This window comes from Antrostomus carolinensis, unplaced genomic scaffold (genome assembly GCF_000700745.2).
Source record: "Antrostomus carolinensis isolate BGI_N321 unplaced genomic scaffold, ASM70074v2 scaffold895, whole genome shotgun sequence".
Taxonomy (NCBI): domain Eukaryota; kingdom Metazoa; phylum Chordata; class Aves; order Caprimulgiformes; family Caprimulgidae; genus Antrostomus; species Antrostomus carolinensis.
In genome coordinates this window covers 20,179-38,744 of record NW_010316856.1, presented here as the reverse complement: position 1 = coordinate 38,744, position 18,566 = coordinate 20,179, and the positions used below count along the sequence as shown (strand labels likewise).

General features: G+C 34.1%; 1 protein-coding gene across 1 annotated transcript in view; it reads left to right on the top strand.

Moving 5' to 3' along the window:
• LRCH2 (leucine rich repeats and calponin homology domain containing 2) overlaps nt 1-13,020 on the top strand; it is a 33,566-nt gene extending 20,546 nt beyond the window's left edge. Inside the window, exons 13-22 of the mRNA XM_029085058.1 lie at nt 848-916; nt 1,795-1,843; nt 2,830-2,946; nt 6,186-6,230; nt 6,683-6,733; nt 7,823-7,880; nt 10,054-10,166; nt 11,330-11,467; nt 11,757-11,834; nt 12,491-13,020. Coding sequence (XP_028940891.1) covers nt 848-916; nt 1,795-1,843; nt 2,830-2,946; nt 6,186-6,230; nt 6,683-6,733; nt 7,823-7,880; nt 10,054-10,166; nt 11,330-11,467; nt 11,757-11,834; nt 12,491-12,610 — 838 coding nt within the window. The 3' untranslated portion in view covers nt 12,611-13,020. The remainder of the gene's footprint in view (nt 1-847; nt 917-1,794; nt 1,844-2,829; nt 2,947-6,185; nt 6,231-6,682; nt 6,734-7,822; nt 7,881-10,053; nt 10,167-11,329; nt 11,468-11,756; nt 11,835-12,490) is intronic.
• Nucleotides 13,021-18,566: the final 5,546 nt, after the last annotated feature.

Sequence of the window (18,566 nt, the reverse complement as noted above, 5' to 3'; positions counted from 1 at the left end):
TCAGTGTTGAAATGTAATATTACTGCCTCAAAGAATTCTAATTTATCATTCTAGTTACTGTTCAACATGACACTTGAAAATATTTAAGTATTACTGGTTGTTTTGTTATTTTTAACACTTTAAACATCCATAGTAGCTCGTATCTTCTTCCTGTGTGTGCACATGGTATGTGTTTGTTCCAGATGAAAAAAACATATCTGAATCCCTATGTAAGTTTAGACTTTTTTGGCTATTTACCATTTAGAAAACCAGAATTTCCATTCATTCATTTCTGTTAGACTTTTCATTTAGTTCTTAGCCTGTGTTTCTGTTTTCCACCTCTCCTTTTTCTCTACATTCCCTTTGCAGTTGCAGTTTCTTACTCAGCTGCCTTCTTACCTGCTGCTACTCTGACTTCTTGTGCTCAATCTGTGTATCATTTCTTGTCTGCTTTAGGTGGACTATCTTCTGTTTTCTAATTTTAGTGACCAGTGGGGCCTTTTGTATTGAGGGCAGCATAATGTTACACAGGTATCAGATCAGTTGAAATAGTGTGTATTTATGGAGAAAAATAAGAGGAGACTTCATTTTGGTTTGAGTTATCGTTAGGTTATACTTAAAATTCAGAACTTGAAATATTTCAAGAGCTGGAAACAATATTGTTGATTTAAGTGGAAGCAGGATTGGGCTTGTATTTCATTTGTGTACACACATACATATTCTAATTTATGATAAATGTCACCTTAACCTTCAAAACTTTTTATTTACAGGAAATGTTATGCAGTGAAAGTAACATAAGAAAAAGGTTTTAACTAAAAAAGCTGTTGAATAAGTATGTTTGGTTTTTGTTTTTTTTTTTTCTTTCTAGGCTTCTTAATCATTCAGTTTCAGTAAGCACAAGGAACAGGCCGAAGCAGCCAATGGAATCTGAAAAATGGTATTGATATATTTAAATGTTTTACAGCTTTTAATATTTTATTAATTTAATTTTTATATTTATTTTGTGTTGCTACTGCCATCTTCTGTCATAATCTTTTTAGCTCAAGATGAAACAGAAGCTACAGAAATAGTCTGTTCTTGAGCTTCTTTCTTCCAGATTAAAAAAAAAATATGTTCTTTAGAGCTTTTAGGAAAGCTGATGTCATCCAGAAACTAATTTGTGCATCTGATTATGACAGCAATTCAGGTGCCGAAAGATAGGTATTCAGTGATGTTTTAGACATCCAGTTCCAGTCTAGAAGGTCACATTTCCCAGAGGAAACAGTCCTGTGCAGGTGTGTTAGATCCTGTGCTACGTAAGGTGGCACTGTAGCTGTGATTAGGCATCTAAATTTTCCTTCCTATTAGTAAAATGTTTTTCCTTTCCCTATTCGTATAAGCTTCTACTTGACTGTATAAAGCTAACAGTGAAACGAAGTGTGTCAGTCTTCCAAAAGTTTAAGAATAGATGTTTTGTCAGCTTTGAACAAAATGTTTCACTGGTTGCTTTGAGGAACAAAACAATGAAGGTGCGTTAGTAATGGCTAAAGATCAACATGCTTAAGAAAAGCTTTATCTGAATAAAGTACTGGAGTGTGGAAGACCTATTGTCAGCATATGGTAAAGGAGAGTGAAATATGATTTGATATTTTAGTCAAATAAAAATACTTTTTAGCCACATTGTGATGTCCTTATACAGGTAGCCAAAAATACCATGGTGCTGAAGAGCAGCTGCTTTTTAATAGCGTTCACTTTTTTTGATATTTTAAAGCAACTTGGTTTAAAAGTACACAAAAAGGTAGTAAATTTCATCATGCCTTTCATCTTAATTTTTAGTGTCTCAACAGATGAAGTGAATTCCCCAGTGTCCCCATACAGCTGGCAGGTAAATATCCAGATGTAAATGTGGTGGTTTCATATCTGAGTGATTTGTTTTGGTTTTTGATTTTTTTTATTTCTGGCAGAAAAATTTTATATATTCATCTGGTTGCTTACACACAGTTATTGTATGTATGTAATTGTGGTGGAAAATATAAAACTTTTGAAGAATTTAAGCTTCAAGATAATTTGTCTTGTATGTAATGGAGACCTTTTATTTTAAGAGCATATGGTACTAGCTTTAAGATCCTGAAACGAATGAGACATAAATTTTACTTACTTGGTTTTAGTATTTTTTGTTTTAAATACAAATTTTATTGCCTCACCATAATGATGTTTTGAGGGGGTTTTTTGTAATTTCTAAATGGTTTGGATTATGTAGACCTTCCATTGCCCATACCTCACTGAGAAACTTGCACTGCTTTCAGTTTTCATAAAATAGACATATTCATTGTTATTCTAAGAATGAATCTACTTTAGATGTCTCTTCAGAATATGTTGCATAATACAATACTTTGAAAGAGAGATTTCTTTTACAGCTAGTTGATGTGCATAATCTTTCAGATAGATAGGAACAGCAGACAAATACTTAAACTGTCTTGTTGTACCCATCCTTTTCCTGTGCAATGAGTATTCAGATTGAGAAATTAGATGTACTAGTGGCTCACCACACTTCTGTTTTTTTTAAGTTATTTATGGCAGCCTTAGGTGGTTTCCTAACATACTTGCAAAAAGTAGGCTCGATGGCAGTAAAGGGTGTTAATTTTCTTAAGAATTATTTCATTCATTCTTTTTCTGCTATTAAACATGTTTTAGGATTTAAAAGGAAATAAGTGATTTCTACAAGAATCACCATTAAAACTAATAACCCTTCCCTGTCATAAAGCTAGATTATGAGAGGTAAACAATTCGGAATTGTAGTTCATAATAATTTGTGTTAATGCACGTGAGGTGTAGTTACCTTTTACATAAAAATACTTCTGAACCTTATAGCCGCTGGAAAACCAGAAGGATTCAATGGATGAGCAGCATTGGCCAGAAACACAGCCAGTGATTTGGCAAAATGAAGAAAGAAGGAGAAGTAAACAAATTAGAAAAGAGTATTTCAAGGTAATGGGAGGGAGTGTGGGTGGGTGATGCTTTTTTAATGGGAGTAGGAGAAACTATATAACTAAGTAAAGGTAAGAAAACCTCAAAGGTTGTCATGCTTTTAATTTTGCATGTAACCTGTAATTTTTTATTTGACTGTACATGTATGTATGTATTTAGGGTAATGTGAGAGTGTGGAAAATCAGGAGGAAAAAATCAACCAAAGACTTTGTTTAAATAAAAGAAGGTAATTTACTGTTGTCTTCTGGTAAAGCCAGAAACTAATCTTCAGTCATTTGTCATTCCTCATCCATTTTGAGGGAATCTTTTTTTTTATGTAATCCAGGGAAAATATACATCACCTTTTTGTGCAGCATGGCTATAAGAATGATTTATGCATTTTGTTTCTCAGTGCATTAGTTTGCATTTTAGAGAGGAAATTTTCTGTGTATTAGTTTGCCGCTGTAGTGTGTACCATTGGTCAGCAGATGTCAGTGTCTGCACACTGCAAAACATACGCAGTTGTAGCAGCATTAGGTAAAATTTGTTTTGGGGTACGGTAGAGAAATGGGAGAATTCTGACCAGTGCTACGTTGAGTTAAAATTCAGTTTGTCACTTATGAAATTAGTTTCTTGAGTCTTTTCCCAACAAACATCTTTAAGAAATGCTAGGGAACTTGGAAGAAATTAAATTCTAGGGAAAAAAGAGCATGCCATAGAGCTCAGATATGTTCTTGTGATTATAAACTTTTTTTTTTTCTCAAGAGTGTACAGAGTTGTATTCTAACTTGAGTTCTACTGACCTCTTTCCAGGGTTTTCATCCAAAAATGAATTTTGCCCTGCAGCCTTTCAGGGGAAAAACTTTTCAGTAAAACAATTCAGTCATTTGACTCATTAAACAGTTGTGCTATCAGTACAGAAGACCTGCATTAGTGATTCCTCATAACTTTAAAGGATGTCTTTAAATGCTAATACAGTTTTCAGGTTTGAGCTCTGTGATGGAATTAGATACCTGAAATCACATTACTTGCAGATATAGACATGTCTCAAAAATGAATTAAACAGGCTGTTCTAGTAACAAAAAAATACTGTATCACTGATCGTTTCATTTGCAAAAACAAGACAATAAACAAGTGAAACAAAATCTGTCTTCCATGACAAACTGGGTGGGAAAAAAAGGTACCACTGCTGTTCTGAGAAACCAGTGAAAATACAATTTATATTGTGTCCTTGTTTTCTTGGCAGAAAAGCTCATTGAATAATCATATCTGTACTGCCAAACTTTAATATCTTGAGAATACATGCCAAATTACTGCAATGGGCGGCATTAGAACTGGGAAAATGTGCTTGGATCAGCATCTGGAAGTATCTATAGAGTATCTTTATTATATAAATTATATGTTTCTGTTGTGCAGTTGTACTGGGCAGCAGAAGGGTAGGAAAATGCCCATGAGAATTAAAACTCCTTTTCTTATGGCATTGCACTGAAGTCTTGCTGGAACCTGAAGTCTTTGTTGCATTAAATATGTAAGATGAATCTTACCATTGAAGACAATTTTATCAACCAAAATGCCTTTTTTTTTTTCTCCCTTTTCTTTCTCTCTGGAATACTTTCTAGTTGTTTTGGATCCTACCTACATCCAAGCTGAAATTCTTGTTAGCATATCCACAATGAAAAAGAATTACTCTGAGCTAGCTTTGATAGAGTTAATTATGGTAGAAAAAGACCTTTATAAACAGAAGTTGGCAGTGGAGGTCTGCAGGACATAGAAAATTAGGCTTTGGTTATCAGCTGCCAAAGTAATATATTCTCTTGTACTGCAAACATACAGGAAATAAACTGAAGATAAATATCCTATCATGTAGATATGTAATAGGTCTCTATCTGACCCCATAAATACCTGTACTTTCTGCATAGTAAAAAAAAAAGCAAACATAAAACTCACACCAAACAAACAAATCAGAACAGCTACCAAATCAAACAAACAAAAAATATCCCCAATCCCCCCAAACCACTTAAACAAACAAAAAACCCACCAAAACAATCCCACAAACCAACAACTGACACTTTATTCAGTCACTCTTCCAAAGACATATTGAAATTGCAGAGCAGATGAACGGCAGTAGGATAGCTGACAAAGAAGCTGTTTGTTCTAGACTTTTTCAAGAGAGATGTCAACATTTTTGTCAGCTTCCTTCAGCATATAGTTCAAAAGCTGTTGAAAATTCAATGCTACAAAGCTGTTAAAATTTTACAATTCAACAGTGCTTAGTTATAACTTTGAAGAAGACAAGCATCTTCTGTGCATAACTAATAAATACAACTTTCTATTACAGAGCTATGTAAGTTTTTGTGTTTATTAATATTAATGAATGTAGTTGGAAGTTAGGTATTTCTTGCTTTTTAAGACACTCTTCTAACTAAAACCTATATGTACCCCTAGAAGTCAGATCTTTGAAGGAGAGCCATCATTCCAGTTCCATAGTCTCTTATTTTAGCTTTATGTGTTATATCATAAAGATGGGTAGGCTGGCCATATACACACAGTGCACTTATCAGAGTTTTGTAGTGATGGATCTTTTTAATTCTAGTGGCATAGTTTTTCCTGTTCTTTTGCATACTTGGTCTGCAGAGAATGAAATACACTTATTTTCTGCTTTTGTAAATTTTTTCCTTCAGTCCCTTCTTCATTTCCTGCACTTTCAGGATAATCAGGAAGTGGGACAGTGATGAAAGCATTGTGCAACAAGTCAGACAGACCTGTGGAAAAGCGAAAGGATGTGAGCAGGCTTTGAAGTTTTAAAGGAAATATTGATTTTTTTTTTTTTAATTTATTTTTTTACGATGTCAAGTCAATCTCTCAAAGTGTAAGCAATCTTAAAGTTATATAACAAAACATATTGTAAAAGTAACTTCCATGAGTTGCATAATTTTTTCTAACAGTGCTTCAATCTTAACAGTTGTTAAGATCTTTTCACTTGAATCAACTGTCATGTGTAGTCAGAGTTTACATTATAGAAGTAATTGAGTTTTACAATGCTCTTATCCTCTCATCAGTGTAACGAAGATCTTGACTAGCCTGGGAACTAGATGGGTTTTTTTGGTTTTATTTCTTTTTTTACTCCTTTGATTCTGTAACATGTTTTTTTTTCTCAGCAGCTTCACCACTAATAAGTAACATCTGAGTGATATCAAGCCATTTAGTTCAAATGAAAACCATACTTCCATTTTAAAGTAATAATTTTGTGTGTTTTGCAGTATAAGTCTTCCAGAAAGAGTTCAAGTGGAAATGAAAATGATGAGGTGAGAAATAGTAATTGTGTAAAATATTTAAAAATTGTTTTATTCATTTGCCTTTTATGAACACCTACCAGCAACAGTCACAGAACAGGAGACAGTTGGCTAGAGTCCACACAAACAAACTTTCCATTCCAAAGCCATAACAGAAATAAGTATTATACTCTTTATTTGAAAAAAGTCATCAAGATTGTGTACTGGGGAAAAGTAGGACATTTACTTGCTTTGGTAATAGGAAAGTTAATTCACTTTTCAAGCAGAGGTAATGTAAAAGTAATATTGGACATAAACAGTGAACAGTTTTTCCTGCACTTAAGATGTTTTTAAATTTAGCTGCCAGTTTGTCGCATTCTTGACAAATGTTGCATGTCTCATGTATTGTGTATTCCATAGTTTCATATTTCTTGTTAAATCATAGTCTCCATTTTTATAATTTCATCTCTTTGATTTCTTTTTAGCAAGACAGTGATCATACTAATGTGTCTCCACAGTCTCCTGTGTCGTCTGAGGTACAAGTTTGTGGTTTTGTTTTTCACTCAAGAAACATTTCTTTGTGTGCATTACTCACCGGGTTTTCCATGCAGATAAAAAGCTGTTACTTTCCTTTTAAACTGCAGTTAGAAATTTTTTGTCATAATGAAAATTCAAAAATAAATAGAAACTAGGGACAGATATCACAACTTGTTTTTACCTTTACAACTATCTGATCACTCCTAGGTTTCTTCTTTCTTGACTGGTGTGTAGAAAGGTGTATTGCTTTGTCTCCATTATATTACCTAATGAAAATAGCTAATAAAACAAAAAGCAATTTTTCCATATTATGTAGGTGCCCCCTATGCTTTAAGCCATCCAGAGGATTTTAAGTAAAACTTGTGTTTTAATAGTTTATATTTCACAGGGAACTCTAAGTTACTGACACGTGTTAGAGAGTTTCATCCTGTACAGTTCTGACTGATGCCTTTGTGGTGCAGCCTTGCAGCTTCATTCACTGGTTGCTTTCCTTTTTAAGGAATGTACACGTGGTCTCACTGTGGCTGCACTAAACTACTGAGCTCTGAATAAAACATACCAAAGATTAATAACATTTCTGCCTCGTGTCAATAAGGAGCCCGAGGGAGCAGAATGAGAACATCTCCCAAATACAGTGAAATGTGTTGAAATCAGGATATCTCATGTGCATAACAAATTACTGAGTGCCTCCCTTTTTAGATGGTGAAATGAGAAAAACCTGATCTTCATAATTGAAAGTAAACATTTCTCAAGAAATGTTTTGATGCTAAGCGTTGGGAGGATGTTTTTATTTGCTTACAGCTGGCTTAGAACTCTGTTCATAGAATGGTTTGAAGGAGTTTAAAACAGTTTAGAGCACATTTTAGTTAATTTAGTGCTGCTTTTCTTCAGTAGGACAATTTTATCTGCAGGTAGTGAGGTTACTTTCATTCCATTTATTTTATACTGTCCCCCTCAAAAGAGTGTGTTGCAGTTAGGCAGAAGGATTCACTTTTCTTAGGCAAGCATTATTTAAACACTATCTTGATGGGAACAAAAGTTCATTCTTTTAATGAATGGAAGAAAATTGACTGTATTTCTTTTAACAGGATTATGAAAGAACAGATGGTAACACTCATGGTCCATTTGGTCTCAAACCAAGGTCAGGTAAGTTGCTGTTCTCTAATGTAGAATGATAGAACAGGTATTTATTTCCCGGACTGGAATAGATGGTAAGGATAGCAGATGTATGAATTGGAATAAATATGAAGAGAGACCACAGTACAGCAATCCACTCAGCGTATTTACCACAGGCATAGTAGTGGGAAAGACATAGACAGCTGCTTTGGCAGACAACTAATTGAAAGTTCCCCAAGTTGCACAGTGTATCTTTCTCTTTTTTTAATTAATTCTTATGTTTTTTTCCCTGCTTTATTTTGTTCATATTTAGTCAGTGTGGAAGAATAGGGAAACAGCATGCAATTGTTCTTGAGAACTGATGGCTGAGGCAGGAGGGTTTTAAGAGAAGCAGATTTTTGTAGTTCGTTCTATGAAAGGATGCTTTGAGCAGAGCTTTGCCAGCAGTTTTATGGCTTAGTGCTTTGTTGCACCCTGACTGTTCCAAGACTGCCTTACCCTCATCAGGAAGTTGTGTTGTCTAGGTAGAAATATATCTGATATCTAGGTAGAAATAATAAAGGGGTTTTTTGCAGTTACAGTATCCTTTTGTTTGCACGTGTCTGTGCATATTGGATGTCAACAGTGTAAAACACAGTTTGGAAAAGCCACTGTGCAGTCCTTTTTCCAGTTAATACCACTCTTCTCCATTTTTAAGGGAACAGTCTTTGTGCAAATTTGTTAAGAAAGAATGATCTCCACTCTTCAGTTTAATTTAATTCAGTGTTTACAGTAGCAAAGCTTGACCTCCTTAATACCAGCCTGCGGGCCCTCAGTAGCAGAGTAAGTCTGGCTGAGGTCATGCAAGTGGCTTCTTCAGGACCACTTAAGTCACTTCAGATTTGTAAGCAGTTGCATGAAACTTTTGTGCCAGAAATAGTTAGGTTAGTGGCATGTACCAGGACATGCCTGACTCATCTTTTAGACATTTCCAAGTTATCTACATCCTTGGCTGCAGGAAGGTGCAGATTTAATTGGAGGAAGCAGGATTAGGACTTCTCAGCTCATCTTTTCTCAGTGCGATAGTGGGCTTCCTAGGAGCCGCTGCCAGCTCACGTCTGTAGAACAGCAGCACCCCTTTCACTCAGCCTAGGAAAGTGAATGGCATTTTGTTTCTTAGTTACAAGCCAAAATCTCTGTGGTTTTAGATGCTTCCATAGATACTGTTGATAAAATGCAATTCTATTTTTCTGTATACAAACTACATATTCTCATAATGTGTAAAATCAGAGCAGTGATTTCAAGAGTTTCTATAAAATTTCTAGTTTTTTTGATTGTTAGATCTCTTGCTAAAATCCAAACTATTAGAAACAATATAGAAGGTTCTAAAGGTGTAAGTATTGAATTTTTTTGCTCAGAAGCGTGAGGTAAAGTACTTAAGCATACCGTGGTATTGCTAAAGAAGAGTTTTTATCTGCCAGTATTCTATAAAATAATAGAATTGTATTTGAAGACTTTCTGACTATGAAGAATAGTAAAGTGAAAAAGTAATTATTTAACAGACCTTCTTTTTAAAGAACTCAACTTTATTTTTTTATATTTATGTAAAATTATTTTAAAATATTGTATATTAATTATAATATTTATTATCAAACTATCAACATTGCATTCATTGATTATATTTATTATTACAATATTTCTAAAAATAACATTAATTTCCTTTTTTTTCATCTTTTTAAATTCTTTAATAAGCAATCACTGTGTCTCTGCATGTGCACACCAAATACACCTGACATGTGAATATGTGTGTGTACATATATATATTTCAAGTCTTTCATTGTAAGTTATATCAGGGAGTTCTGTCCCTTTTTTTAGTCTCCATAAAGACTTTATACTTGATTAAAAGTAAAACACTGTGAAAATACTTTCAAAGCTAGATTGCAAGATATGCTTGGAAAAGTGCAAATGGAATGTATATCTCAGAGATATTTGAGTATCAAAGTCAATTCTGTCTCTGTATTTCCTAGTTATGCATTTGCACTTAAGTAAGTTGATCTGTGTATTTTATTTGAAAGTAAGTTTCTTAAACAGCATCTTTTACATCAGCATACTTAAATATATTTGTTCTGCAGCTTTTTTCCCATTTTTATCCTTGGTGGTAGCTTTTTAGTCATTGCATTTTTTTAATCTGAATTCTGAAAACTAACTTACTGATGTCTTACAGCTTTCAGCCGTGCATCTCGCCAGGACTATGGTGCAGTGGATCCTGGATTTACGATGAGGAGGAAAATGGAGCATTTAAGGGAAGAAAGGGAACAAATAAGGCAGCTTCGCAATGTATGTACCATTATTGACTATATGGGTGCAGTGCATTTAGATTGCTCTGTACCACAATTTAAACCTTTATTATAAAGAACTGCAGATCATTATGGTTGGACAAGGGCATATCTGTAGTGATATTTCTTCCTAAGGAATTTCATGTAACAGGCTACACTGGTACTATTGTTGGTCCAGCCAATGTACCAACCAGGAACTAAAAGGGGTTTTTTTAGCTGAAAAATGAAATTAAATGAAAAATTAAATTTTTTTTGAGGTTTCTAGGTTTTCCTAGGGAGACAGTAAGTCTGCTTGTGTTTGCTGCTATTTGACCTGAGATTTGAAGAAAGATGGTTGTGGTCTTCTGTATAGCCAAATGCTTTTTGAGTGTAGAAAGTTGCTGCAAGTTACACAATACTGAAGGGGATCTAAATTTCAGACTTCCAGTAAGTTGTTTTCTGTATAGTTCTTGAGAACTATATGTATTCTTGAGAACTCAAGATAATTAATAGTTAACTGTAAATCATAGCAGCTCTGCTTTCCAGGGCAATAGTGGTTTGGGGTGTGACTTCTCTGAAGGCTGTTTCTGTCTTCTGGTTCACTTCCTGAGCAGTGAAGGCTTGTTAATGAGGTGGGAAAAACCATTCCCCACTTCCATTCTCTGTTTTGTAACACAAGTGTGGGCACTTGGCCACCCTTTCCTCTGCTATTTAACTGTTATTGAAATAGCCATGCCCAAAGTGGTTGTTTCCCCTCTTTTTTTTTTTTTTTCTTCCTGTAAGGCTGTATGATTTCAACCCACAAATTCTGCACACTAACAGCTGATCAGATATTCAACCTAACATTTCTGTCTTTAAATTCTGTGCTTTTCTAGTATGAGTAGCAAGTTCATTGTATGGTTTGGAGAGCTATGTATCCTGGTAGTTGTTGGCTGAATGTCTTTCTCAAAGTATGTAGTTATGTCATTCAAAAAAACCCAACCAAGCAAACAGAAAAAACTCAAGCAAGGGAAAAGTTAATGATAAAGAGAAAAGGATATTTGAACTCAGTAAAATGAGTTGACTCCATTTACTTCACTCTAGTATTAAAAATGTCACTTTTAAACTGAATTATTTTAAATACTCTGGATGTAAAATTAAAAATTAGCTAATGTTGAAGTAACTTACTTATGGAATTTTTAATAGAATCTTGAATCAAGGTTGAAAGTAATTTTGCCAGATGACATTGGAGCAGCGTTGATGGATGGAGTGGTCCTTTGCCATTTAGCCAATCATATAAGGCCACGTTCTGTTGCCAGCATTCACGTACCATCGCCAGCAGTGGTAAGTTATTTATCTCACTTTTATTGTATCTTACATGAAAACAAATTTTTGAACTTCGATACTGAAATATCATGAATCATATTTACCATATTAACTGGCTACGTTACTCACTTCAATTTTTCTGCAGTGAGCATTAAACGAGACTCAGAAGTTCAGTTTAAATGCTGTTTTCATATGCTGAGTCTTCATATAATTTCTTTTGTGTTTTAGCAACTATTACTGAATTTGCATCAGAAATATACAATCCTTCCCAAATGTATGATGAAGATCTAACATCTTGTCTTTACAGCCTAAACTCAGTATGGCAAAGTGCCGAAGAAATGTCGAAAACTTTCTTGATGCTTGTAAAAAATTGGGCGTTCCACAGGTATACTAATTGCTTTATTGATTTATTATTAATAACCACAGAAAATGTCAGAAAATACTGAAGTTGGGTTTTTTGGGGGGTTTAATTCAGGTAGCAATAGTGATTATAACACTGATCAGGGAATGTGAAGATATGAAAAGAAGTCCCATTTCTGGCCTGTGGCATGGAATTGAGGAAGCTACTTAGAGTTTCTAGTCAGTTCCTTATAGTAAAAATAATACTGACCTCCTTGTAAATTAAATAATCATCTAAACAAAAGAACCGGTGTGAGAAGGTGATGTGATACTTGAAAGTCTTGAGTTTAGCAACTCACTTTGGCGTGGATTTCAGTGTCTGAAACTGAGCCAACAGTGCCTATCAGCCTGTTTTTCTTGCTCTGCTTATGAAAAGGAACAGTGTCTTTGGCTTTATGAAATTAACAGTCTTTTTTTGTATCTTCTGATGTTGTCATAGTTTAACACTTTAAACAGGTTTTAAATTTAGTTTCTGACCATTCTGTAACTGTAGAGAACCACATGTGAAATTTGCCAAAGACATTCTCTATGCAAGTGTCTTGCAGTGATGTATGTGTGACTTCAGAGAGAATGCAGTTGTTACCCACCTTGGGGGGGAAAAAAGTGAATGAAGCTTGATACATGTTCCACTTTGTTTTGCAGGAGAGACTTTGCTTGCCTCATCACATTCTGGAGGAAAGGGGTCTGGTGAAGGTTGGCCTCACAGTTCAAGCTCTGCTTGAATTGCCAGCGTTGAAAGTATCTCAGCTTTCCTCCATGTGACATGGCTTCTTGGAAGCTAGACAACGTACTATTCGCTCTGTTGATTTGGATTGCTCTGAGGCAGTTCAGCTTCCTACATGGGAACATCCAAGCCATCAAAAACTAGTATCTGTCCAGATGCTGTAGAGAGCCTTATTTGGAGTTGTACGTGAAAACCTTGGAGTCAGCTGACAGTTCAAAGAACATAATTATTCCTTTTTTCCTTTTGTAATTGGATGCACAAAGAGATTGTGGTAGCATCAGTTTCTCTTTCTGGTTAATTTAAGTTAAAAGCTGCCATTTAACATCTCACAGTGTTACAGTTAAATGTTGTATTTCTTTTCCTACATCGAAAATGTTGTTTGAATTATTTTAGAAGTACAAAGCACACCCTCCCCCCCTTAATCTTTCAAGTCAATCATTTGATTTAAAGGTAAGACGAAAATGAAGTGATGGTATGATGATAAAAATGTGAGCAACTGATCACTTGTAACCCGCTTTCACACTCTCAGAAAGCTTAATATTTGCATTCTTTTTTTTTTTTTCTTTTGCACTCTTGATTGTAACTTACACACTTCTAACATTGCCAGTATTTAGTCCAAGTGTATGGTGATTCCACAAAACAGTATATATTGGGAAAAGGACACATTTTATTGGTTTTTTTTCCAGTCTTCTAGGTTGGTGCCAAATATTTTTTTCAGTTGTACTGTAGATTGTTTACATGTGAAGTGCCTGTGTAATTGATAATTCTTAATAGTCTTAAACATTTTTGAAATTTCTTTGTTTAAAATAGATAAAATGGAAATTTTTAAATATTTTAATAGTTTTTTGTAAAATCAGTGCGTGAAGATTTAAGTAATACTTCACGCTTTTGATGTTGGATGTTTTAAGTTTGCACAATTTAATTGGTTATTTTGTTGTCTGATAATTAGAAAATACTGTAAATACTTCTTATTTATGATATTTAATTTGATAATACCTAATCTCTTTTGGTTTAATGTATTGTTGGACAAAAAAAAAGTCTGCTTTTCTTTGTTTGAGACAAACAAATATACACGGTGAGTACGACATGAGGACTAGTGATGCATACAAAGTAATTTAGGACATTTTGATAAAACTGCCAAAATCTCAGGTTTACGCTGTGACTTTCAGGATTTTGTGTAATATTGCTCCTGATCTCACATTACATTTTTACAAAAAGTATATCCATAATTTAGTTGAGAAATATCAATGTTTATCTTTTTAGTATTTATGGGGTTAATTGTGTAATTTACACAAGTGTGGTATAGCACACATATCAGTTTGTACAAATGTCACTGTGCTGAGACATTAGACTTTTCTGTATAAATGTGAAAAACAAAAATTTCCACTGTGGTGGTTTTTTGAAACTTCTAAGTTTATGTATTTGTTTGCTTCTGCACAAATTCTTGGTGTTTTGAGAACATTCTGAAACCATACACAGTTGAGCTCTTCTCCAAATAAGTTGAAAATAATTTCATAATTTTAGTAATACAATAAATCTGTTTGCCTTAGTTTGCTCTTCATGAAGAGTTAGCTCAATTTAAAAAAAAATAAATTCTGACAGTCACAGATTATTTATTTCAGGCTAAGTTGATTTCGATTGAGGGATATGTTTGGCAAGCATGTAATGAGATTTGATTCTGTTCTTTCCAATTGATCAAGACCCCATGTAATATAATTCATAAGAGAATAAGGGAAGGGGTATCATTGACTCTTTACTTCATTTACTATAGTAAAATCAATAGCCAAGAGGGAAAAAAACCCCCTTTTTCTGATGACAAGATTTTTTTTTTAAGATATATTATTTTTAAAGCCATTGACACAAGCTGATTCATGTGTAATAGTTAAAAACCACTATTATTTATATAGTGTTTTCGTAAAATACAGCTCATGGAGAGGCTGGTGTAAAACTTAATTTGCAAAGTCCTAGATGTAAATCTTAGGTTACGTAAATACTTGTTTAAGGAAACTGGATTGTTTTGACCTCTGAAATATATTTCAAATCTCTAATTGCTTTTAAAGGATGCACAAAATACTCATTTTAGCAGTTTCAGTCCCTATTTGTCATTAAAGGCAATATCTGAAAAATCATGCTCAGACTGAAATGAAAGAGTAATATAATTAATTAAACAAAATGCTTGTTGTCTGCTGCATTTGAAGAATGCAACCATTCAAAAAGAGTAAGTTATTGTCTTTCAGTTCCTCGCTATGGTATTTGACAACAGCAACAAAGTTTCCTTTTGGTATGTTAGCCATAGAATTGATAACGGTAAATTGTCACTTTCAGTTAACAGGCTTCATCTGATGTACACTACTATTTTATTGTCATATTTAAATATGTTTTCTGATCTTAAAGTAACTTTTTTCCTACTAGAACTAAATTTATAAAGTTATATCACAGTGTAAACATTAAAATTCCCTTGATGTAGCATGCCAGATGCTTACCTTTTTTTTTTTTTTTAAGCTTATCTTATTTCCTAAGTAACTTCAAAACTGGATATGAAATTAATATACTCATTTTAAACTATATCTCTGAAGTTGAAAACTACTAAAATAACATTTTTATTTTTTTTTTAGTACTCTGGAATTCTTCCATACAAACTTGCTAGAAACAGTCTTGCTTTGCCATTCTTTGGAAATTACCACAACCTTCATGCTTATGGGGAAAGATAATAATGACTCTTCCAGGGCTTCCTTTTTAGCCTTGGAAAGATTAAGGCCTTCTAGTATCCTTATGAGCAATCTGAGAAAAGGTCTACTGTGTCTGGATGAATTTTTTTCTCATCTTTCTTTATCTACTTTAACAATAATAATCTAAAGCCTTGCTAAAATTGGCTGTTCCCATCATGATGGTTTTTTAGGAGCAACTGCAAAAGAGATGCTAAAGTTTTGAATTTTAAGTTTTAATTTTAAAGCAACCTGTGGAAATTGTTGTCTTCCCTGTAGAAGAATTTGCCTACTATCTCCTTTCTCCCTTTCTATTTGATTCCCAGCATCATCTTATTTATTTTTGTTTATTCACAGATCTAGTTAGTTCACATTGTTCTTTACTGCATGCCACTTTCCTCCTTTCTCTTCACCTTTTTTGTTTTGAAATTGCTCCAGTGGCATTGGTGACCTGCTGTGATTCCAGAATCCCTGCTCACAACATTTAGTATGTTTGAGAAACCCATTTCCTATTTTGTTTAGGATGCAATGTCATTATTTAATCCTTGGTACAGCTGATAGGGTGGTTAAAAACAGAGGCTTGCCAATTCCTATTGTAGTCACTCAGTTTTTACTTTGCACATGAGGAAAAGTCGACAATAAAAGCTTTTAGGAAACTGCATTAAGTTTTCCTGATAAATTTAAGAGTTAACTAGGGTGCTTTTGTTATTGGGAACGCTGTACAAAGTTACTGCAATAATGTGGTATGAACTGTAAATTACAAAGTGAATCAACATACTGACAGGGCTTCTGGCTTTGTGGGGTTTTTTTAAGTCATTGGATGCAGTATGTCACACATGAGTGATCTTTCATTTAAGCAATAATGTACCAGATATTGTGAGATCTTAAAGCAGTGGCATTAAAATGATTATAAAGTGTGGTGACTTCCCACACTATCTCAGAAATACTTTACATCTATCATGTAATACTGCTACTCCAGTGTGCGAGCTGGGGCACTGCTGGGGATACAGCCAAGTAGTAAAATTGTCGTAAAATATAGAGGAATAAATTTGAAACAATAAATAAATAAATATGACTGGAATCATAAGAATTTCTGGGTTAAATCCTGGCTTCACTGAAGTCTATGCAAGTTTTGGTCTTGACTTCAGTAAAGATTTCACCTTTTTGATTTATGGAACACCTGAGCTGGAGACCATAGCAAACATGGCTTAAACTTATTTGACACTAACTGTGCTTTAGTGTCAAATTCTTAACTGAAAATAGTGATCTCTGGTAAGTCAAAGGAAACTGTAAACTATTACACTGATTCATTTATTTAATACACATTTTCTGATTATGCCCTATACAGTATTAAGATGGTAGGAAAAATTACTTTGAAGTACAGCTTTCATGCTATGGGAGGGAATGTCATCTCAATAAAATTGCAGCTGAGGACTACCATCAGGTATTCACTGCACTAAAAACTTCAAATATCTTATCTTTTAGTGGCAGTCTTCGATTTTGACATAAATCTGTAGCCAAATTCAAACAAAAAAATGAAAAGGCTTCAGTTTTCAATAGAACTGCATTTCCATGTGTCTTCTCAGTATGGAAGAGAAAGGGTAAAGATCTTCCTTCTGCTGGTTTCTTAAATGCTTGTGTGAAAGGTAGCTGTTGTATCTAATTCAGCTGCAGTCTGCCTGTTTATCTTGGATGTGATCTGTATACCAGTGCAGAGGTAAAGCACGTTAATAATTGAACTGATTTCAGCTGAAAGCAACTTGTGGGAGTTTTTATCACTTTCTGCAGATAGGAGATTATTTTGTATTGGTAAATCAAATTTCTATTTTTCCTCACTAAGTGTTTCTTTGAAGAGGTGATTCATATTGAACAGGGATGTCTATTTGTAAAACAAAAGTAAAAAAACCCAAAACACCATTTTGCAACACAAGCAAAAATGGTGAAGTATTTCCTGTTTACAGGTGACTCTTTGGAATTTAAAATAAATAAATAAATAAAATAACTAAGACCAGGAATGGGAAAGGTAAAGTAGAGTTGTCCAAGGAGAGAGTGCTCTGAGTTTTTCCACATTGAATCACTTCACAATTAAAAGCCTTTAGATTTAGTAGAGAAATAAATAGATGTTTTGTAGCTACTTCATACTGAGGGAAGTGGATCCTTAAGTACACAGAGCTTTCCATAGAGGTTATAATAACAAGAAATTTGGCATCTTTGTTTTCCTCAAGACTGTATTTTGGATAGCTCTATCCCAGTGCTGCAGAAAGTGTTGTTGATTGTGCAGAGAACACTGCCCATCCAAGCCCTGGGCAGGGTACCTGGCTGGTGCCACTTGCACTACCCTCTGGCTTTGTAATGGTGAGACTGGCCTGTGTGGTGAAGGAAACGCTTCCTTGCTTCATGCTCTTGCCTCGTACTGCATAGGCTGCAGAATTCTTCTAAATAGATCTTTGCAGTCTGAATAAAAACACTAAGGAAAGCAGTAACTTTACTTGAGAGTAATACATTAGTAGATGTTTACCAATATTTAACTTCCACTGGCAAAGAAGGATGTAGTGAGACAAGAGGAAGCTTGCTCAAGGAACTACAGAACTTCACTGATTAAAAATTGCACCATGACTCTTATCAGGTTAGTGTGTCACTCGTCCTCTTGCTTCAGTGAATCAAAACAGGAATATTGTTTCTTGTTCCATATGGAACACTGTGGGATACATATAATTAATTTACAGATGGAGGGAAAGCCAAACAATTTTTTAATCAGGAATTTTATGGCACAGATCTTTTTGGCAAAATAAATATGAAGGTTAAAAGTTACTCTTTTCCTTGTGAAGAAAAATTCTCCTGATCTTGTCTGTTAAAATAGAAAATATATGTAATTAACTGAATTTTAAACTGGCCACTGTACAGGAGCAGGTCTGACTCCTGTGTTTCTTACATAATAAAATGCTACTTTGCTTTATTTGTCTTTTAAGTATTTCACATAGTACAATTCTGACAACATATTCTCTTCAAATTATGGTTATACATAGTATTTGTTACCTCATTGGTTTTGACCTTTTTTTTATTCTTTCTTTAACATGGGAGGCGAAGGGAGGCAAAATTGCTATAAACCACCTGATTAATTTCTGTCAAAGGAATATAAGTTATTATAAAAATGACATAGTAATTTTTAGTTCAAATATTTTATAGCCAACTACATTTTCAAAGAAGAATTTTCATTGTGTTTTTTCCATACATATTTTAGAATCCTAATCTTAAACAAAACCAAAAATTTTTATCTAGGACTACATTA